This window comes from Notolepis coatsorum (assembly GCF_963971535.1).
Source record: "Notolepis coatsorum genome assembly, chromosome: 6".
Lineage (NCBI taxonomy): Eukaryota > Metazoa > Chordata > Actinopteri > Aulopiformes > Paralepididae > Notolepis > Notolepis coatsorum.
The window spans coordinates 114,370,153-114,393,949 of NC_140170.1; the positions used below are offsets into that span (position 1 = coordinate 114,370,153).

Below are 23,797 nucleotides of genomic sequence, written 5' to 3' on the forward strand. Positions count from 1 at the left end.
GTGCTTTGGATGTATTTGGGGTTTTCTCTGGTGAGCTGTCAATCACCAGACACCAGTTATATTATCGTACTTGGCCATCGCGTCCCGCTCTTAAGCCTATCGAGATATACCTCATCTCATGTACCTATTGTACTCCATCAACGAAAAAAAACAAGTACACCTACACCTGCCGGGTCCCGCCCCTATGGAGGCGTAGCCTATAAGACAGTAGGCATGGTCACCAAACACTCTTCCTCTATTTTCGTTTCCATCATAACGGTCGCAGTGCACCTTATGTAAACTAGTTGTTATGAAAAGATTATGAGAAATTGCGTAATGTTGAAAGTTACCGGAGGTTTGCTTACCCCTGGAATCTTCGGGGCATGTTTCAGCGACACGTCGGGCCTATGTTGATGTTTCCTCGTCTGATGGCAGCAGACCAAGGATCAGCGTGCAAGGTTTGGCTATCGGGCCAGCTTGTACACAGGTAGGCCCTGTGTCATCAGAGGCATTGCTGTTAGTGTTAGTAATGCTGGTTTGTTTTGTTACACAACCATGTTGTGTGTCGGCGCCAGGGGCGGGATGGTTTGGTGAACGGTTCACTGCAGTGGACGGGTTCCAAACGATCCTGGAAGCGTGCTGCTAAACAGCTAATGCTAATGCTACATGCTAATGCTAATGCTATATGCTAACACTACTGCTACGCTGTTCTAATGTCTCCGCCGTGGGATTTTGCTGCTTTTCCCTCCTCTTGCCCGGTTCATCAATGAAGGTCAGTCGGTAGCTAATGTGGGGGTTTTGCTGAGTCCTATTTTACCCTTTTTACGGGTAAATGGGTTGTCAACAGGGTGTGCCATGACTAGGTAGGCCTAGCCAGGTAGCGTTAAACTTGTGCCCCGGCGGGGCTTTGAACGGGGTTTCCACCCGGAAGCCGATGCTTGAGGCTCGGCAGGTGGCAGTAGATCTATACTACTGCAGGACGGGACTTAGCGGCGGCCCGTGTTGTGGCTCAGCTGACTGTTTTCTGTCCATAGTAGCGTTGAACGCTACGCTATAGTAGTGTAGGGGGCTACAGTTTTGTTCTGTCTCTCCGCTACGAGAATGTCTGTCTATGCTACAGCTTTCTCTCCTCTCAACCATTCCTGCTGACGGTCAATCGGTGTCTATTGGGGGAGTAGTGCGGGGGGGGTTTTGTTTACCTTTTGGGTAAATGGGCTAAGCTAGGGCTGGTGTGCTGTTGTGAATATTATGAATGAATGCGGGACTGGTTCTCTCTGGTCCACCTCCCCTTAACGTTGTGTACATGGGGGGGGGGGCGGAGCTGAGCGATCATGGAGTAGACGTGTTTCACATGAGCTCCCTTCTACCGTGCTGAATATACGTTTCTCCCCATTAGTCTTTATTTTATTTTTATTTGTTTTTTATCTGTTTGCTAGGTCGTCGTGTTTAGTATACATTCATCAACTTTTTTCGACTTTCTACGATGGCGGGGGTGGAAACCAGAGCCATGAAAGAATTAGGCACGACACCGGCACCGCCGAGCATGGCCGCACCGTCTCCCGCTGTCGGGGAGTTAAGCGAAGCTGTGCTCTTGGTCATGACCAAGCTACATGCAGACTCTGAGACACGCATCGCTGAAGCACAGAAGAAAGTGTTGGCGGATTTCTGTATCAGCCTCCGTCGTGAGATATCAGAAGAAATTCGGCTGGCGGTAGTACCGCTGACAGACAAGATGGAGGCGATACACGCTGCCTCTTCGGCTAATGCTAACGAACTAGCCATGCTAACAACGGAGGTATCATCACAGTGTGAGAAGATGGCGGGTCTTGAATCCGCCCTGCTGGCTAGGCAGGCTGAAGTCAACAAACTACAGTCGGCAATGGAGGAGATGCAGTCCCGGGATAGACGCCACAACGTCAGGATTGTTGGAGTACCGGAGACCAGCGGTGAAGGCCGTCTCTCTGAGACCGTGCCCGAACTGCTGCAGAAGATACTAGGGACGGATGTCCTCCCTATGCCTCCTATCTGTGAATCGGCCTACAGAGCGGGCAGGTTTTCTCCCGGCGTGAACAAAGAGCCGAGGCCCATCATAGTCAAGCTGAACAGACTCCAGCAGAGAGAAATCATCATGCGGTCGGCTCGTACCAGGAGGGGTAATCTGAGGCTTGGCGATCACAAAGTGGCCATTTTCGAGGACTTTACACCGGAGGTTCAAGCACAGAGAGCCGAGTACAAGGTGGTCCTGACTAAGCTATGGAAACTAGGCCTGAGGCCCACGTTATTCGCTCCCGCGAAATTATCTGTGTTGGAGAAGGTCGGTGGTCAGCGTTTGTTTTGGTCGTTGGCTAAAGCGAAGGAATATCTCGCGGAGACACCCGAGTCTGTTGCTTGATATCAATGGAGGGTGAGTGACTTGGCGGTTTGGGCCTATATACATTGATTAGGTAGACTATTCACAAACACTTGCTGTCATGCCCAGACATGCTAACTGTCCTCTGCCCATCCAACTAGCGGGGCTTCCCAATGACTTCTGTTACTTGCTAAAGCTGACCTCATGGTCATACTTGTGTATCGCCTCTTTGGAAGCTAACGAGCTAGCTGAACAATGTATATAATAAGCTAACGTGCTATCCGGATTCATCACTAGCTTACGCGCTAGCCTCGGGCTGGCCAGCGGGCTTCGCCTATAGTCTGCGCTGAGACATTCGAGACCCGTTAATGGTTACGTATTTTGGTTGCTGTTGCTGTTCAAAGGGACATTGGTTTGCACAGTTCAAGAGTGACCGAGTCCCTAACTAACTTCTGGTATGCTTTTATTTTTATATCCAGGTTTTTTTTTTTTTTTTTGAGCGGTGGGATCCAAGTAGATGCCAAGGTCGGTTGAATATGCATATACAATATATGATAACAGGTTGGGTCGGGTATGGCTTGCACTTCATGGCTATATGGTTATATGGCCTGCACTTTAGCCATGCCCCTCTTTTCCTTTCTTTTTTCTTTCCTATTGTCGCTGTTTTTATGTCATCTGTATGCGCGATTTAAATGTGATCCGATTCTACCTTAGACTAACTGCTGATTCGCCTTAATTTTGTTTTGAATTTTCCGTGAGCCACTTATGCTATAACGTTGCGACATTAATATGCAGACTCCAAGGTAGATGGTTACAGGGCTGATGCTGAGTAATTATATAATAATTATTGTCGCTGTTTTAATGGCATTTGAATGAGCAATTTAACTGTGATTCGATCCTACCTTGGACTAACTGCTCCGACCGATATCTTTATTGAAACAATGTATGATAACAGGTGGTGTCAGGTGTTGCCTATTACCATCCCCGGATTAATTAATGAATGTGTTTAATTCTATTCTTACATAGGTTATGTCATTTCAGCCGTTGTGCCTGATCAGAGGGACAGCTAAAGGGGTGCATTTTGACCATAACCCTTTTTTCCCTTCTTTTTTTTTGTCATGGTTTAATTGACACTGTTCACACAATTTTGCACAATTAACCTGTGACCCGAACCTGCCTTAGACTATCGGCTGGGATGCTTTAATTTAATTTTGTTTTGAATTTTCCTATACCCTTTTGGGCTGTAACAATGTGATGTTGAAGCGCAGATTCGGAAATAGAGGGCTGCAGGTTGATGTGGAGTTATTATTTAATAATGGCTATTTTTACCATTATGGTTGTCTCATGTTGGGGCCAGGGCTCAGGTGGGTTTCGACCGATATCTTTATTGAATTTTATTTAATTATTATTTGTGTTTATTGGACTAGTGGGGGTTCACTCAGGGGTTTATCTAGAGGGGGGTTGGAGTGGGGAGCGTCTTATTAATCCATGTCTCTAGTGGGAAGTGATAGGAGGATGACCATCCTCAGGGGATGGGGCATAGGGTGGGGATTGGAGAGTGGGTATAGGGGACCTTATATTAGGACGGGTGGGTTAGGGTTTAGAGTAGAAGGGGGAGGGGTTGTAGCTGGGGTGGTATTTTTATGTGTTTTATGTACTGTTTTATGTGTGTGTAATTGTTCCTCCTCTGAACTCCTGGGATTGACCGTCCGGGCCCGCCGGGATCGGCACCTCTGTACTCAGCCTGGCTGCACTGGTATGTTCTCTACGCATTTATACAAGCTCGACCATGGCTAAATTGAATATTTTAATTTGGAACGCAGGAGGGCTTAACGCCCCACACAAGCGTGCCAGTGTCCTTTGGCTATTGAAGAGGAGAAATATTGACCTTGCTCTCCTTAGTGAAACGCATTTATTGGTAGGTGACGTGTCAAGACTGGCAAATCGGCAATATCACGTTATCTCCTCATCCTCAGCCGATGATAAGACGAAAGGAGTAGTCATAGTTACAAGACGTAACCTTGATATCAAAATCTTGGATGTATGGTCGGACACGGAGGGAAGGATTACTATAGCAAAAGTTGAATTCTTGCATAGGAAGATGGCTATAATAGCATTGTATGCTCCTAACACATTTGATTCAGCGTTCTATAATACAATCACGAAGAATATGTTGGAACTTAATGGATACGCTCTCATGGTGGGTGGCGATTTTAATGCGTGCTGGGATGCTGAGATGGATAGGTCCGGGCCCTCTGAAACGAGCGACCAAAAACGGGCCTCTAAGGCCCTTAGGATGTGGGCTAAAGACACAGGGCTCACAGACCTTTGGCGTTTATGCAACCCCACCCTCAAAGATTACTCTCACCTGTCAGCCAGACACAAAAGCTTCTCTCGAATTGACTATGCATTCGCGTCCCCTAATATGTTTGATAGTTTCGATGTCTCATTGGTTCCCTTGGCTCTCTCAGACCACAAGGGGATTTTCCTTACGGCAACCTTTGGCAGGCTCTCCGCAAGAGCTCCCAGATGGCGTTTTAATTCGACCCTGCTAAAGAACGATGACTTCTGTTCTGAGTTCAGGAGTAAACTAGCTGAATTTTTGCAGATCAACGTTGGCACAGTAGAAGACCCTAGGGTCCTGTGGAACGCATTGAAAGGATTCATCAGGGGTCATGTCACACTATTTGCCTCCAATTTGCGAAAATCCCGGTCAAAAAAGCTAGAAGGACTGGAATCATTATATGCGGACCTATACGCATCCTTGCAAACTGACTATAATGAACGACTAAACACACAACGTAAGATAGTCAAAAAAGAAATAAACTCCATACTTAAACAACAGTCTGAGTTCTTGATACATAGGACAAGACAAAATTACTATTTTCACGGCTCCAGACCTAGCCATCTATTGGCAATGAAAATACGCTCAAATGATCATTTCTCGGATATCCCCTCGATTAGGACGAGCCAGGGTGCAGTCACTACTGATTCGAAAAAGATCAATGACACTTTTAAAGAGTTTTACTCACAGTTATATAGCTCAGAGGGTAATCTGGATGACTCTAAATTTGAATCGTTCATTGGCGGGCTTGAGATACCCCACATTTCTGAGGAAGAGGCCAAGGAACTGGGGAGACCGATTACTCTCGTAGAATTGAGGGAGACTATTGTTGAAATGCAGAGGGGTAAGGCACCAGGCTGGGATGGTATTCCACCCGAAGTGTATTTAGCTTTCTGGGACCAACTGGGTCCATTGATGCTCGATATGATCAATTACGCTATCGAACAAGGGGAGTTCTCAAGAGATGTCAATATGGCGTTGATTTCTTTACTTCTCAAGAAGGACAAAGATCCCAATGATTGTGGTAGCTATAGACCCTTGAGTCTTCTCGGGGCCGATTTAAAGGTGTTTGCCAAGGTGCTGGCCCGTCGCCTGCAGAGATTTATGTCTGTATTGGTACACTGCGATCAAACTGGTTTTATCCCGGGGCGTCTGGCTGCAGATAATCTTAGGAGGCTGTTGCATGTAATCGATAACAGTAAAGACAATACAACTCCATCCACAGTTCTGTCTTTGGATGCCATGAAGGCGTTTGACAGACTTGAGTGGTCATACCTGTGGAAGGTACTTGAGGTCATGGGTCTTGGAAAGAGTTTTATTCATATGATTAAAGTCCTGTATGCCTCGCCGTCTGCGATGATACTGACAGGCAAAAACTGTTCCACACTCTTTCCAGTCTCCAGATCTTCTAGACAGGGTTGCCCTCTGAGCCCGGGACTGTTCGCGCTTTCCCTCGAACCTTTGGCCCAATTTATTAGGCAATCGGAGGACATCGTCCCCATAATGGTCAACAATACTCCACACAAAATTGCTCTCTATGCGGATGACCTGCTGATTTTCATGGACGACCCCTCCCGGTCGGCCACAAAATTATTGAGGATAATCGACGACTTTGGTAAATTGTCAGGTTTTAAGATTAACTGGAACAAATCAGCCTGCCTACCTCTTAATGAACTGGCCAAGGCGGTACGACTACCAGCTGATATCCCCATAGTAGAACATTTTAAATACTTGGGCATAGAGATATTCCCCACGCTGAACCAAACTACTAAGTACAACTTCACGGGTACTTATGATAAAATACGCCAGGATCTAGACAGGTGGTCGTCCCTTCCTAACTCCTTACAAGCCCGGGCTTCCATAATCAAAATGAACATCCTGCCTAGGATAAATTTTATTAGCTCAATGCTCCCCCTGCCCCCTCCAATAGACCACTGGCGCAAGGTACAATCGATGGTATCTAAGTTTGTCTGGAATAACAAACGCCCGAGAATCAAAAGGGCTACTACTCAACGTAGAAAACAAGATGGGGGCCTCGCAATCCCTGATTTTAAACTTTATTTCTGGTCCTTTTCACTGAGACCTCTGATGTGCTGGCTGGACCCTGTAGAGGCTGTATCGTGGCGCTCCTTAGAAGCGGCGGCGGTATCTCCGCTAAGATTGCAGGATGTAGTGTACTCCACTGTCTCTATTTCGAAATGCCGGCTGAGGTATGGACCGATCATAACTCACGTGATCCAAACGTGGCGTAATGTACAGAGGTCGTGTGGGGTTAAATGCCCTTGGCACCTGGACTCTCCAATTTTTAATAACCAGCAATTACTTGTTGGACACAAGCCGGTTAATATTCCTCAATGGCAAAGGAGGGGAGTGCATACTCTGGAGGATATTTATGATAAGAACGGCCTCCGTGCGTTTCAGGACTTAAGAGAATTTTATGATCTTCCCGGCGAGTCCTTCTTTCTTTACCTTCAACTAAGGTCAGCACTGAGGGCGCATGGCGTACCGTGGGCTCAAGCCTTGCACCCACACCCCTTCCTCAGGCTCATAGTGGACAGGACGACATCCAGAGGGTTTGTCTCCGACTTTTATACACTCTTAATTCAATCCACGTATAAAAATTTATCATTGGATACAATCTGGCGTGTGGATATCCCGGAGTTGGACCCCGAGTTTGACTGGGATGATGTTTGGGCAAATGTGGCATTATCTTCCCGCAACCCCAATCACCAGCAAATTAATTTTAATTATATTCATAGGACCTATCTTACACCTAGGAAGCTATATGCTATGGGACTGATAACCGACTCTCGGTGCACTTTGTGCTCTCAAAAGGCCACCGGCACTTATATGCATATGTATTGGGATTGCCCACCAGTGGCCCGCTTCTGGAGGTCAATAACGGACAAACTTTCAGATCTGTGTGGCTTAACTATCCCATTCACAGCTGTTACGCTACTCCTGAACGATATAACGACACTTCCCGCGTCCGTACAACTGAAAAGGGTTGTCCTAGCGGGCGTCACAGCAGCGAAGAAGCTAATAGCAATGAGATGGAAGGAGCCTGAGAAGCTTACAATGATTAACTGGTCCCTAACTCTATTGGATGTGATTTATCTTGAGATATCCACAGCCCGGGTGATTGGGGTGGGGCAGGCTGGAATTGACCTGTGGTTCGCAGCAGCTGAGAAGGTAAAGACCGCAGTGTGCGGCTGAGCGGGGTTGGGGGTGCGTGTTCGGGTGAGTCCGGCGGTCTCTTGGGAGGGGGAGGAGGAAATGTTTTTGTCTGTCTTGTCCTTTGTCTTGTCATCTTGAGTTTAGCTGGGGATATTATGGGGGGGCAGCTATTTAACTATTTCTTCACTGTTTGGCCACTTTTACACGGTCTCTGTGAGTCTATGGAACACCTCTACAGGTTTTTGTTTTTTCATGAAGGTTCATTGCTCTGTTTTCAGGTTGTGTTCCCAAAAATTGTCCTTGTGGTGGATTGGAGATGTACGTTTTATTAATATAGGGTCACACGGCCGGGAATCGGGGCTGAACACTGGGAAAGACCATTTACTAGATAGTACCCCTTGGAATTAATTTAGAAGGTTGAACTCTGTTTTCTTTTCTCTTGTCTGTATAATTGTTAGTCTGTATTATTATTATTATTGTTTTTGTTATTTTCTTGTGAAGTTCTATGTATTGTGATTGTGGTTAATGTGTTGTCTTGTTTCGTGTGAATAACAATAAAAAAAATTTGATCAAAAAAAAAAACGTTGTGTACATGGGCTTGCTCATTCTACAGTATTTGTGGTGTTAGTTCTTTTATTCATTTAACCCCTTCATGGTGCACACCACAGTGGAGGTTGCTGTTTGCAACCACCAATGGTGCTCCGTGTTAACATCAGTCCTTTGCTTTTGACATATTGAAACAGTGCCCCGCCCGGCCGACGCCATGAGGTGGGTCGGCCTGGCGAGTGGCTGGTGGGCTGCTAAAGCCTGTACGGCCATCGTATGGAATTGGCAGCGATTAGTAACTGTGTTCGAATTGCTGTTTTTTCTATAAAAAAAAAATGGTGTCTGGTGACGGGGCCTTGAGGGCCAGCCGACGTCGACACATCGGAGGTTGTTGACGTTATTAGCTTTGACCTAGCCGCAAGCTATAACCGCTCAGGGTTCCCCTCTCCGCAGGGGATTTTGGTCTTCTGCTGGAGCGCGGTCGGTATTGTCCTAGGCCCCACACCGCCTCACACCGCGCAGCCAGAAGAAGAGAGAGCTCGGCCTCGTCAGCGGCGATGACGAGGCCCTCGACAGGCGGCCATGTTTCCCCCGCCAGAGGTATCCTGGGCGTTGAATCGACAGGTGTCCACAAGGCCGACAGCCTTGGCGGCCGAGGGATCGGCCATGTTGGATGGGCTCGGCTTGAACAACAAGCCGTCGCCGTCCTGCCGCGAGCAGCCCGCTCTCCGATCACTCCCTCCCCCAACACCAGCTGAAAAAGGGGGCTCTGATTGTTTCCTTTGGCTGCGGGCCACGTGCCTTCGTTGAAGCGCGGGCGGCCCCACTTTTCGCTTCTCATGGGGACAGGGGCTGACACCCAGTTGATGGCTGAGCCTGGGTCTGTCCGTGAGAATGTTGTGCTGTCAAGCGGCTCCCACACCATAAGCTGTGTTGGTTGAGCCTGGTGTTACGTCTGTCAACTATAAGTGTTGTCAGCAGGGGGGCTCGAAACCTTTTGAGGCACACAGTGCGGGCTTCCCCGGCCTCGCCTTTGCCAGGCCAGGTATCATGTTGGTACCTCCCACTCCCGCGAGATCGGCAGTGGTCTGAAATGAAGAGGTGCGTGTGATTTAGGTGGTAGTAATATCACTGCAGGGCTTCGGTGTGTAGGAACCCATGGGGTCCTCACGCCTTGCATGTCCGGCTGCAGAACAACTCCTCAGCATGTTCTGGAGGGGTGTTCAGTGGGGGGGCTTTTGTCACCTAGATTGATGTCAGCTTCCCCCGTATCAAACCGGCCCTTTCTGTCGGGGTCCCCCCTTGGGTGCGATTGCCTTGTGGGTAGTGTCAGGTTCCGACCCGACTCCACGGAACGCTCTGCTCGCAAGGGTCCAGGGTTGGCTACGCACAGCGGGTGGGACCGGGCCAACTATCTACAGTTCCTGGCGGACCTGCGCCACATGGCGGCGGGTGCGTTGGGAGTGTCATCACATATGACTACAGCAGTACCATATGTCGAGGTGGATGGAGAGAACGCTGAGGCGGGGACTTGTGTTTACACAACCCCACCCGTTTTCGGGTTTGGTACAGACCCTATTGTCAGGGTCACCAGCAGTGACAGCTCTGGTCAACGAGATCCAATCTCTGTGGACGAAGCAAGCCATCGTTGTGGCGTTCTCCTCCCGGTGTTCTCTGGCGCCTGAGAAATCGGGAGGGGGGGGGGGGGGTGTCAGACCCATGCTGGACCTGTCCCATGGGAAGGTTCAGCATTTTTTGGATCGTCTCCTACCTGTTGAACACTGTCAGGTGGGGGTCTGGTTCTCCTCCATAGACCTGTAGGATGCGTTTTCGCATCTCCGATCTTCCATCCTAGGGCTTACCTACGCTTCCTTTGCAGGGTTAGCGTATGAGTACCAGAGGCTGCCGTTCGGTTTTCTCTGGCTCCCCGCATCTTCACCAAGTGGGTGGAGGCCGCACTGGGGCCTCTGCGTCGTCAGGGGTTACGAAGTGTATTCTGCCCTGACGACGTTCTGGTCCTTCGCGGTCAAGGTGGATCGTCGGGTCTCGTACCAGGCAGGTCCCTACCAGCCTGGGGTTTGCTGTAGACTGGAAGTAGAGTACTCCTCTTCCCAGTCAACAGTTGGAGTGCTATGGGCATCCCTCTCTGAGCGTGTTGTCGACACGCTCGGGAGGTTCCGTCCTAGGACGGTTACGGCGCTGTCTCACGTCACGTTTTTCACCGACGCCTCCCTCGCTGGTGACGCGTCGGGCCAACGCAGTAGGGGGCAGCTGGCAAACCATGCTGCCCGGTCTGCGCTACGTTCAATGTGTTGGTATTGAAAGCGGTCCTTCTGGTCCTCAAACGGTGTTGATCAGGACGGACAATACGACGTCAGTGTCGTATATCGACAGACAGGGAGGAGTACGCTCCCCCCGTCTGCACCAGGCGGCGGGCGGCTGGCTATGGGCGTCCTCCATCTGCACGGCCTGAGGGCTCCCCACATCCCCAGCAGGGTGAATGTGGGTACAGGTGTACTGTCGCGGGGCGGTCCTCATCCTGACGGGTGGGGATTGCGTCCGGACATAGCCAGGCAGGTCTGGGACCGATGCCGTGCCGCCTGGGATTCTTCCCCATACATCTGTTAGGTCAGTTGTTGGGACGGGTACGTTGAGGGGCGCAGGTTCTTGATCCTGATGGTGATACCATCCGGAATGCGCATGCTCCCTCCGCTGTCGCGCTTTACGCGGGCAGATGGCGTATGTTCCAAGTGTGGTGTAAGGCGGGGGGCCGGGACCCAGTCTCCTGCCCCCTGGATGCTGTCCTTAGTTACCTCCAGTCTCTCCTTGATAGACTGTCAGCTTCGACGGTGAGGGTATATGCAGCAGCTATATCCTCCTATCATGAGGGATTTGAGGGGGATGTCTTGTTCAGCCACCCTCTTGTGAAGCGTTTCCTGCTTGGCGCTCAACGCGTTAAGCCGGTGCTACGCTCTTTGGCTCCGAGTTGGGATCTTCAATTGGTCCTCGGTCGGTTGTCCTTGGCCCCGTTTGAGCCTCTTGAGCAAGCGCCGTTGGAACAGCTGTCGTTCAAGACCGCGTTCTTGCTGGCCGTCACCTCCGCTGAACGCGTGGGTGTGCTTAGTGCTCTCTCGGTACGACCAGAGTGCCTGTCTTTCGTTCCGATTGCGGTGTCACTCTGCGGCCTAATCCTGCCTGCATGCCTAAAAATATCCGGAGTTCTTCCGCTCCAGGGATATTGTGGTTCAGGCGTTTTCATCCGCCTCCTCACGCTAGTGAGTTAGATGCGGGCCTTCACCTGTCATGTCCGGTCCGTGCTTTGGGAATTTACCTCAGCCGTACTCAGGACCTCAGGGTCACCGATCAGCTTTTTGTCTGTCACGGTGGTTCTCGTGCCGGTAAGGCACTGTCGAAACAGCGCCTGTCCCATTGGTTGTGCGAGGGCATTGCCCTCTGCTACACGTTGGCTGGGCAGGATCCCCCTGGGGGCGTCAGGGCGCACTCCACTCGTGGGGTGGCTGCCTCTGCCGCTCTCCTGGGTGGGGCCTCGGTGGAGGACATCTGTGCTGCAGCTTCATGGTCCTCCCCGGGCCCCTTTGTAAGGTTTTACCTCATGGACATGACCGGGGGTTCTGTCTCCCAGGTGGTTCTGGGGTCTGTGGCCTTTCCTGCTTCCCGTCCTTTGGTAGGGTAGCAGGAGTGTGTGGGTATGGGCCACAGTGTGTTAGGTCACACGTGGTTCCGCCTGTGCTGTGTGTTCAAGGGGTTCTAGTTCCCTCTTGCTCGCACTCAGGTGGAGTTGACTGCGCCCCCCCCTTCATTAGGAAGGATGGGGTGACGGGGCTCCCCAAACCCCTTGATGTGGGCTTATGGGTCCTCAGGGGGTGCATCTGTCGGGCCTCGCGTCCGCTCTAACCCATATCTCGATAGGCTTAAGAGCGGGACGCGATGGCCAAGTACGATAATATAACGTAAGGTTATGTATATAACCTAGTTATATGAGTACTGGCTAAGCGTCCCGCTCTTAAGCGGCCCTGAGTTCCCTTTTGAGGGATCTTTTACTGGAAACGGGATTTTTGGCGAGGAAGAGTGTTTGGTGACCATGCCTACTGTCTTATAGGCTACGCCTCCATAGGGGCGGGACTCGGCAGGTGTAGGTGTACTTGTTTTTTTCGTTGATGGAGTACAATAGGTACATGAGATGAGGTATATCTCGATAGGCTTAAGAGCGGGACGCTTAGCCAGTACTCATATAACTAGGTTATATACATAACCTTACGTTAATTGCCATGTGGCATGGTAGGTGTGTGGGCTTGATTGCCACCTGATTGGTGTCAGGTGTGCAGTGCCTTTAAGTAGGCTTGGTTGACTGTGTTAGGATGCTTGTCTCATGATTCTAGGGTTTTCTATGTCTAGTGCTATTGATTTTTTATTTTATTTTTAACTGCTAGGCAGTGGTAGACTGGTTACTTTGGGTTTTTTACCCAGTTATTTTACACTGGTGTTTTGTGTTTCCTACAGCTTTTATTTTTATTTATTTTATTCTTGTGTTTTCCCCCACCCTCTCTCATCGCTCAGCGATTCCAGTGGTTATTACCCCTCTGGGGTAACTTTAAGATTCCCCTTTTTGTGTGTGTCTGCGTGTGTGTCCTACACCCCCCCAATCCTGACAGTTTCCATTCCCAAGCTGGCTTTTAGGATGTGCTTTGTTTGGGTGGAGAAAAATGGTGTCTCTCTTGTTGGCATAAATAAGACATGCATCCTTGCTTGTTTACTATTGATTTTATATAATAAGCGAGTTAATAAAACTAGTTGCCAGCCTGTGTAGCTCTATGGGTAGAGCACGGCATACCAGAACTCCAAGCAGAACTCTCATTATACTCATTAAGCTAACATGGCTTTTGGAGATAAAACGTTTCAAAACTCACCTCTACCGCAACGGAGGTCAAAGATAAATGCATTTCCACAGAGCTTAGACTGTGTAGGTCACGGACGCATGGTTGTCTAACAGATTAGTAAAACATTTATTTTAATCTAGCCTCCCCTTGTTTGCTTGATGCTGCCCCCAGCAGGCCAGTGTACAAACACAATGAAAGAGCTGTTTTGTACACTAAGGGTAGTTTTATGAAAAACAACAGTCAGACAAATAGTGGTTGGATTAAAACAGTGTACAAACACAATGAAAGAGCTGTTTTGTACACTAAGGGTAGTTTTATGAAAAACAACACTCAGACAAATAGTGGTTGGATTAAAACAGTGTACAAACACAATGAAAGAACTGTTTTGTACACTAAGGATAGTTTTATGAAAAACAACAGTCAGACAAAGAGTGGTTGGATTAAAACAGTGTACAAACACAATGAAAGAGCTGTTTTGTACACTAAGGGTAGTTTTATGAAAAACAACACTCAGACAAAGAGTGGTTGGATTAAAACAGTCTACTCAGTCTAAACTCTGTGGCAATGCACAGAGTCAAATACACTCAGATACAGAGTGTGATGAGATTATTCAATAATCCCCACGTTAAATCCGAACAAACCAATCATTCATAATATCTACAGTATATTTATTAATTCTATTGTGTTCTTTTTCCCAGGCTGGTCGTGAAGTTTGACCTGCTGATCTATGCCTTTGGGAACCTGGGCACGGTCACCTTGGCTTGGCTGCTGATGTTCGGCTACACGCTGCTCGTTCCCTACTACACCATAGTCATCTGGGGGTCATCCTACCACAACGTCTCCTCTAAGATAGGACTGTCCCTGGGGACAGGCCTGGTGCTGGCTGCCCTGCAGGCCTGTGTGCTGGGGGTATTCCCCATCTATGTGGTCATTGAAAACCAGCTGCCACCCGCATCACGCTTCATCGTCATACTGGAACAGGTACCGTATGGGCTGTGAAAGGAGTTGGTAACTGACTCAGGTACATTAGGGATCAGTGTCAAAAGATGTGTTATGCTACTACACTGGACACAGAAAGGTAGGGCAAACTAAATGAGCGAGACCAGAATACAATTGAATAAATTGTATGATTAACAGTACATACTGTATACAACAGAATATAGAAGACACTACAGGATTTATAGAGCAGCCAGAGTGTAATTAAGAATGTACTCCTTCACATATCCATCTGATACACATATTCACCAGAGGCATCAAAGAGACATTTTGCCCCCTGAAGCAGGACAAGGGTTCAGTCGCTCAAGGACACTTTGGCAGACATACTGTCCCCGGGGGATCAACCCAGTGACGTTCTGCTTGAGAAACTGTCCTTGTGAAATAATTAATACTTTTTTTGTTGTTGATAAAAATAGATGCTAGGCCAGCCAAACATTACATTTCCTAAATTATCATTAGAATAAAAGCTATTCCTGAAATTACCTTGAGAAGGTCACACCACGTCAAACTGCCTATTCTGATGACACGCGAAAAAAAGCTCATCTACGAATTCCAATCTGGCTTCAGAACATCCAATTCCACTGACACATGCCTTCTCTATTTGAACGGTACACTGCCCCCCCCCCCCCCCCCCCTCCCAGTGAGCTGTGGTGTTCCACAAGGAAGCATACTAGGACATTTACTGTTCCTAATTTATGCAAATGACATGTCATCAGCTTGTGACTGCAACTTGTTCCTGTTCGCAGACGACTCAGCCCTGCTGGTCTCTGACAGGGACAAGTTGCAGGTTGAAAAAGCCCTCAGCTCTGAACTCGGTAGAATCTGCACCTGCACAATCATTACACCTGGGTAAAACAGAATCCATTCTCTTTGGATCAAATAGCAAACTCAGCAAGGCCAAGGGATTCTCTGTTACAGTGGGTGACATTATTGTCACAAGGAAAGATGAAATTACATACCTGGGTTCCATCCTAGAGGCAAGTCTTTCATGTGACAAAATGGCAACCAATGTAATCAAAATAGTCAACCAACGAACAAGATTCTTGTACCAGATCTCCTCTCTGGTAAACAAGAATACCCTGAAGACTCTGGCAGGAGCACTCATTCAAGGGTACTACGACTATGCATGCACCTCATGGTACCAAAGCACCTCAAAGGCACTAAAAACAAGGCTACAAACATCACAAAACAAACTGGCCAAACTACTGCTTGGCCTTACTCACAAAACCCACCTTACCCCTGCACATTTTGACAACTTAGGATGGCTTAGAGTAGACGACAGAGTACAGCAACTTGCAATGGGCCTGGTCTACAAGATACACTACACCACTGGGATACCCATGTACATGTCGAAATACTTCCCAAAGGTCAGTGATTTCCACGCACAGATTCGGCTCAAACAAGGGACTAAACACGTTTCGCAATTATGCAACAATAATGTGGAATGCCCTACCCAAAACCATGAAGGAATGTGAATCCCTATCCTCCTTCAAAACCGCTCTCAAAGAGCACCTATGGGTGGCTACAATTAGAAACTGGCCCCTGTAAATGTCCAAATCCTCCCTCCCCCACCAATGTACAGTTTCTTCCCCTTCGGATGTATATATTTTTTATGATATCTTTTTACTCTTTATATATCTGTTTGTCGTGTTATGTATGTCATAAATGTCATGATGAATTGAAAATGGGGGACCCCGATGTAAACAAGAAGAAAGTCTTTTTCTGGTCTGCATCCTCTTAGCAGTTTGTTTTGTATTGAGCCGTACTGTATTGTACCCATTCTGCAATCTGTTAATAAAGTTTTTAATCAATCAATCAAAACGCAATGGCCAGATGAATCTCCCTAAGAGCCCTGTTTCCCCTGCTGGTCGTACGCTTCCATTAGAAATGCAGATTCATTGACATTGTCTTTGCATTGAGATACGGAGAGCTAGCTTGCCAGGGCATTGAGATAAGGAGAGCTAGCTTGCCAGGGCATTGAGATAAGGAGAGCTAGCTTGCCAGGGCATTGAGATAAGGAGAGCTAGCTTTCTAGGAGGACATTGAGATAAGGAGAGCTAGCTCACTAGGGCAGAGATGAGAGGCATCCAACTGGATACTCTCCAAACAGGTAGCAGATCACAGCCATGCCAACTGGATACTCACCAAACAGGCAGCTGATCACAACCATGCCAGTGGTTGAAAGGTGTTAGGCTGTTGTAGTTGTAGAATAATCTTAGTTCCATTCAGAAGGGGAAGATTACCTCAGTGCTAACAGCCCTGATCTGTTGATTTTTCATTTGTCAAATAATGTACTTGTATCCTATCTAACCTGTGTTGGTTGAATCCAGGGGAATTATATCCATGATGTGGATAGCACAATATTCCTGATGTCCAACCAGTTCTGCAACATGTCCCATTTATGTCTGGACTGTGCATTTCAACTAGTCTATTACATCTGTAATAAACATAATACTAATAATTCCTAATCTACAGCGACCACACGGAAAACTGCCAGATTCCAAAAACCCAAGAGATTATGGCGGCGATTTATAGAGCCAGCATTGTGGCCATTACTGATTTAAGCCTTTTAGGGACCTACAGTACATACACACTTTGGAAACCACACCAATTCAAATATGGAAAACAAAGATGTGTGATATATGTTCGTATTATGCCCTAGTCTTGACAATAACTGTACATTGTCACCTTTATCAGATTCGTTTCCTGATGAAGAGCTACTCCTTCATAAGAGAAACAGCTCCAGTTATTATGAAGACCAAGCCAAAGGAAGGTACTGTATAGTTACTCCTCAGATAATAGAATTTGTCACAGTGACAGTAGCTATCCATTTACACAAGGGGCTGAAACAGAATCAGGGTACAACAATAAGCTATGCAATCCATGTACCGACTGTGTATACGATAAATTATGTATGTAGCCTCCTACAGATGATATCTGTGTAATGTATTGTATATCAGAGATATTACTGAGTGTGCTAACTGCATGTCAGAGAAACACAGCCGATCACGGTTTTATTGTAAACATAATCTTATTGTGAGTTGAACTGACTTAAGATTTATAGAGGTTACATAAAACTCTCCACAGACCTATCATTAATGTAAAAGCTAATACCGACTCCCAACACAGCTACGTATTATGACATGTGACTTCAATAGACAACCTCATTGTAAGGTTAACCGGAGCATAGATGTACTTCATGATAGTAATGCTACATTATGATGGTAATATGACAACTGAATGTTGTTTTATGTGGCTTCCAGGAGAGGTGGTCGCATTCCCCACGCTCTCTAGCTATCTGTACTTCCTCTTCTGCCCAACTCTCATCTACAGAGAGTCATACCCCAGGTAAGAGACATCACATCACGTGTGCCATAACATGACGTGATAGGCTATAACATGAAATGGCATCAAGTAAAGTCAAATATATCTACAAAATGCATGTTTAAAAACAACTAGAGTGGACTCTGGGAGTGCTGGACAAAGTGTACAAAGTCTATAAATAAAATCATAACAAACTAGAAAGGTGTGCTCAGTAGAACACAAATCTCCACCAGGCAGTACACCGGACAGACACGCTGACTGACAAACACACTGACCGCTCTCCAATTATAGTTATTGGCATCAGAATTAGCAAGCTAACGCTAGACGGTAATAGGAAGGGTGATAGCAAGCATCGATAGCATGTTAAGAAGCATTGATTGATTGATTGATTGAAAACTTTATTAACAGATTGCAGAATGGGTACAATACAGTACAGCTCAATACACACAATTGTTAAGGGGATGCAGACCAGAGAAAGACTTTCGTCTTGTTTACATCAGGGTCCCCCATTTTCAATTCATCAGGACATATATGACATACATGACATACAGATAGTCAGTACTGCTACATCTATACATTTATGACATACCAGATTTGCAAATACAGTACTGTTTGTGATACAGAAGGAGTCAGGAAAAGGGAGTATATACATTTGACGTAGAAACTGTACATTGGAGGAGGTTGGGTGGGGGGGGTTGGGTACACTGGGATATTGACAACCATACTGGGTAATCTACATTGGAGGTGGTTGGGGGGGGGGGGGGCACACTGTATAAACAAGCAAAACTGTACATTGAGGGGGGGGGGGGGGGGGGAGACACTGTACAAACAAACAAAATTGTACATTGGACTATTGACAAAACCATACTAGGTAAATGACTGTACATTGGAGGGGGTTGGGTTAGGATATTTACAGGGGCCAGTGTTGAATTGCAGTCTCCCGTAGGTGTCCCTTGAGAGAGGTTTTGAAAGTGGGTAGTGATCCACATTCCTTTACAGCTTTGGGTAGGGCGTTCCACATTGATGTGGCATAATTGCGAAACGTGTTTAGTCCCTTATTTGAGCCGAATCTGGGTTTAACATGATTTGTGGAGCTCCCTCTGGTGTTGTGATCGTGGTATTCACTGACCTTTGGGAAGTATTTTGACATGTACATGGGTACCTTGGTCGTGTAGTGTATCTTGTAGACCAGGCCCATTGCAAGTTGCTGTACTCTGTCGTCTACTCTAAGCCATCCTAGGTTGTCAAAGTGGGCAGGGGTGAGGTGGGTTCTAGGAGTAAGGTCAAGCAGTAGTCTGACCAGTTTGTTTTGAGATGTTTGTAATTTTGTTTTTAGCGCCTTTGAGGTGCTTTGGTACCATGAGGTGCAAGCATAGTCGTAGTACCCCTGAATGAGTGCTCCTGCCAGAGTCTTCAGGGTATTCTTGTTTACCAGAGAGGAGATCCGGTACAAGAATCGAGTTCGTTGGTTGACTTTTTTTATTACATTGGATGCCATTTTGTCACAGGAGAGATTAGCCTCTAGGATGGAACCCAGGTAGGTAATTTCATCTTTCCTTGTGACAATATTGTCACCCACTGTAACTGAGAAGCCGTCGGTCTTGCTGAGTTTGTTATTTGAACCGAAGAGAATGGACTCTGTTTTGCCCATGTGTAATGATAGTTTGTTATCAGCGAGCCATATGCAGATTCTGCCTAGTTCCGAGCTGAGGGTTTTTTCAACCTGTAACTTGTTCTTGTCAGAGACCAGCAGGGCTGAGTCGTCCGCAAACAGGAACAAGTTGCAGTCACAAGCTGACGACATGTCATTTGCATAAATTAGGAACAGTAGCGGTCCTAGTATGCTTCCTTGTGGAACACCACAGCTCACTGTGAGGGGGGGGGGATAGGGTACCGTTTACCTCCACCATCTGTTCCCTCCCCTCAAGGTAGGATTGCATCCAGCATAGGAAGGGTGTTAGGAAGCATCGATAGCATGGTAAGAAGCATAGGAAGGGTGATAGGACGCATAGGAAGGGCAATAAGAAGCATGTTATGAAACATAGGAAGGGTGATAGGAAGCATAGGAAGCATAGGTAGGATGTTAGAAAGAACCAGAAGGGTTATAGGAAGCATGGTAAGCATGTTAAGAAGCATAGGAAAGATGTTAGGAAGCATAGGAAGGATGTTAGAAAGCACAAGAAGGGTTATAGGAAGCATGTTAGGAAGCATAGGAAGGGTTATATAAGAAGTATAGAAAGTATAGGAAGGATGTTAGGAAGCACACATAAAAGGTGTTCCCTGACCGGGAATCGAACCCGGGCCGCGGCGGTGAGAGCGCCGAATCCTAACCACTAGACCACCAGGGAGCTGTGAACTCTGTTGACCTTAAAAGCAACTCTTGAGGAATGCACATCTCATGTGACAGACGACTGGGAGGGGCAAGCCATTCGTATTCATAGAAGGTTGCCAACACACACATACTTTCTCATCTGCCTTCACCATGGCCTCCATTCCTACCCAATCTGTCCTTCTGTTGTGTTTTTTCACATAATACTACACATTGGTTAGATTCTAATGGACGATGATTGACATAGTAACAGAGTAGCAATACATTTTTTATCAGTGATTGAAATATCCTGTTTTCAGTAACACATTACAATAACCATCCTATTTAATATTAGTTTTACGGCAGGAGTTTTGGGCCAATTTCAAAGTTTAAGGGCACAGTATTGCCCTTCTGCAAAAGACAGCTCAAATCAACAACCTTTCAGTTAACAGCTAAACACACTAACCAGTTGCACCAGAGGCTGGGAAATGTTGTCTATCTGTGGGCTTAACAAGCATACACATCAAAAGCTCATTTCCACCCACTGCAGGAGTTTGAAAAAAGTTTCATTGTCTCCCTGTCGGGAATTGAACCGCGGTCTAGAGCAGTTCAGCACCTTGGACAGCGTGAGAAATGCTCCAATTTCATTGGCTGTCACTGTCCCCTGTGTGACAGGCGAGGATACTCACCACCAGTGATGCCACAGATTACTTGTAAAAATTATCTGATTACTGATTACTCCTTTAAAAAGTAATCGAGTTACTTTACTGATTACTTGATAAAGTAACTAGGTTACGAAGTCGTCGTCCCTGCTGCTGCCACAACATAACATTATTGCCATCACAACAGGGGTGTGGCAGAGTTGTCTTCTTTCTCCTTTGATTTTCCTCATTGACTGGATCATGAGAAGAACAACTGAAAATCAACGGACAGGAATGCAGTGGACCTTGTTTACCCAGCTCAAGGACCTGGATTTCGCAGACGACCTTGCACTAGTCTCTGAAAACCACACACACATGCAACAGAAGACAGACTAACAGTGACCAGCTTGGACTCAAGATCAACACCGGAAAAACCAAGACCATAAGGTTAAGCCAGGACCGGGCCTTGGAACGTAACAGCTGTGGAGGATAACCAACCAGGACAGCATAGCTACCACCATCATAAGGAGAAAGTGGAACTGGATAGGGCATACCCATAGGAAGGACTCAAAGAACATCACTAGACAGGCCTTGGACTACAACCCGCAGGGGAAGAGGAAAGCCGGTAGGCCGAGAAACACATGAAGACGTTCCACACTCCAAGACCTAAAGAACATCGGAGTGAGCTGGCAAGAAGCAAAGGCCCTGGCCCAGAAGAGAGTGAGATGGAGAGCTCTGGTGGATGCCCTATGCCCCCCAATGGGTTAAAGAGGATTAAGTCAAGGAAGGCTTAAAGGAAGCATGGGAAAGCTTGTTAGGAAGCATAGGAAGGATGTTAGGAAGAATAGGAAGGATGCCCTAAAAGGGACATAACATACTGTAACAACTAGCACTCATGTCACATCTTACATAAGACACTGCGGGGGTCCTATCAAAGTTGCATGAACAAACGTCTAAAGGCTCACATGCTATAGTGCTAAAATCAACATGTCACATATGTGTTGCAGCTGCAAGGAGAGTGGTAGTACATTCTCACGGGAGGAGGCAACAGTCTCAAAAGGAAGGAACAGTCTCAAATAAAACATTTGTGTGAATCTTCACCAAAGCATCAAAGAACAGAATGTTCCATATTAACAGAGAGACCGTGGAAGTTCTAGCAACTCAGAATACAGCATTTCTTCAAAACTTCTTATGACCACCTGGCCTCAGAAGGTCTCATCGAGTCATGATGTCCTACTCAAACAACCTGCACCACCAGCGGCCAGTCTGTTGTTATTCTATCCTTTATTTTCTTTGTTGACAAAACCTGGCCCACGCTTTAGTTCCACCTATTTTATAAACCTATGCATATAAAAAGTTTTTATTTGGGGAGCTCCAGTAGCTCACCACGTACCGCGAGTGCTATTTCAGCGCCGTGGACAACCGTGCTCGTCACGGATCTGGGGCTGAGCGCGTTCGAATCCCGGACGGCAGCCGTGCCTTTCCCAGAGTGTCTTCCCCCCCATCTGAACCCTTTCAGCCTGCTTCTGTCGGTCGAACTTGACCAAGTATAAATGCGATGAAAAAGCGATAAACGCTAAAAGAACCAGCTGACTGGTCAAAGTAAAAAAAAAAAAAAAAAAAAAAATTATTTAAGCAAATGTCTTAATTACATCAATATTGTGCTGTCTGAGCAGTATTGTGTTTGTAGGTGAAGTACATGTATTTACCTACCTTGTTTAACAACCAGGAAATACCCAAGAGAAGTTGTATATATTTTAGTTGAAATCTTCTAATCCATGCACAATTTTCTTTCTCTCCAACAAATGTTAGTTTATAACAAGATTGTTATAAAAAAGGTAACACCTTTTCATGTTGATACTTGAAGAGGCTTTTGTTAGGGGAAAATGTAGTACATGTATATAGTGGTGACCCGTGGCCTCTTTTTTTAAATTTGTATTGCCGCTTTTTAAGTCCAAGGAATATTAGCATTAAAATGATAAAGGGAACAATCTTATGACACACTTGACCATGTCACTCAAGTGCTGGTGAAAGGTATCATCTTCACAGAAGCACAGCCTGTCCCTCTGTACAAAACATGTAGTGCTTGCTCCCTGGCTTCTCAATATAATATGACACAAATCAAATCAAATCAAATGTATTTGTAAAGCCTGCAATCACAAGTTAATGTCCCCATGGGCTGGACAAGTCTTCTTTAACAAGTCAAGAAGAAACATCACAATAAATCAAGAAAAGAAAAAAAACATCATGAAATCCAAAACAACACTCCCAAAACAATACCCCAGTGAAGGTAAGGAAAAACTCACTAAAAACCTAGCAATAGGAAAAAAGCACCAGAGGCAATGTGGATGATAGAAACCTTAGAAGGGCTATATATGTGATATATGGATGATCGATGGGTGGAGAATAAAACAGGCGAAATAGTTGGTACAGTATGTATGCACATATACGCATAATAAAACACAAATATGTACATGCGATAGCAACTGGGGTACATGAGAACATTTTTGAAAGATTTAATAGAATAGAGCTAAGAACAACAACAACAACAACAACAACAACAACAACAACAACAACAACAACAACAACAACAACAACAACAACAACAACAACAACAACAACAACAAAATAGAAAGTATAGGGAAACGAGCGCTAGAAATGGGATAAAGGCTAAATGTCAAGGCTCCGAGCTCAAAACATCAGAGTCATATTCCGTTTGCATATGAGTATGTATTCCGTTCGGATCCATTTGACACAGAACAACACAACACACACATCTGCTGAAAGATTTTGTCAGCCACAGCAATGAATATCCCTCGGGTAATGGCACTGTTTTCTCCCCACAGGAATCCCCACATAAGATGGAATTATGTCTGTGTTACCGCCGGCATGGTGAGATTCATCCTCATTTACTCTTTTCCTGCCATCATGTAATTTTTTCTTTCATTGAAACTTTACGTGGAAGATCCACAATAAACTTGTTCGAAAACCCATTGTACACTCTCAAAAATGTGTTCTGGAAACTGTTCCTGAAACTTTGGCCATTTGGTTTTCATCTGAAAGCTGTGATTTACTGCATTCTATTCATGATCACAAACACATGGGTTGTTGACGTGATTGGTGTCTTGATTTAAATGTGGAAATGTATCCGCTGACTAAGTAGCCTACAGTACGTCTATGTGAGGTTATTGACCTGCTTTGATAAGGGCTGCTTTGATCCTCTAGAAAGTGTAT

At 46.3% G+C, this 23,797-nt stretch overlaps 1 protein-coding gene across 1 annotated transcript in view; it reads left to right on the forward strand.

Annotated features, from left to right (window-relative positions):
* The window catches only part of soat2 (sterol O-acyltransferase 2), a gene marked incomplete at both ends in the record, with an annotated part of 43,067 nt that overhangs the window by 4,393 nt on the left and 14,877 nt on the right, over window positions 1-23,797 (forward strand). Inside the window, 4 exons of the mRNA XM_084315724.1 lie at window positions 13,993-14,275; window positions 16,988-17,063; window positions 17,554-17,638; window positions 23,410-23,455. Coding sequence (XP_084171850.1) covers window positions 13,993-14,275; window positions 16,988-17,063; window positions 17,554-17,638; window positions 23,410-23,455 — 490 coding nt within the window. The remainder of the gene's footprint in view (window positions 1-13,992; window positions 14,276-16,987; window positions 17,064-17,553; window positions 17,639-23,409; window positions 23,456-23,797) is intronic.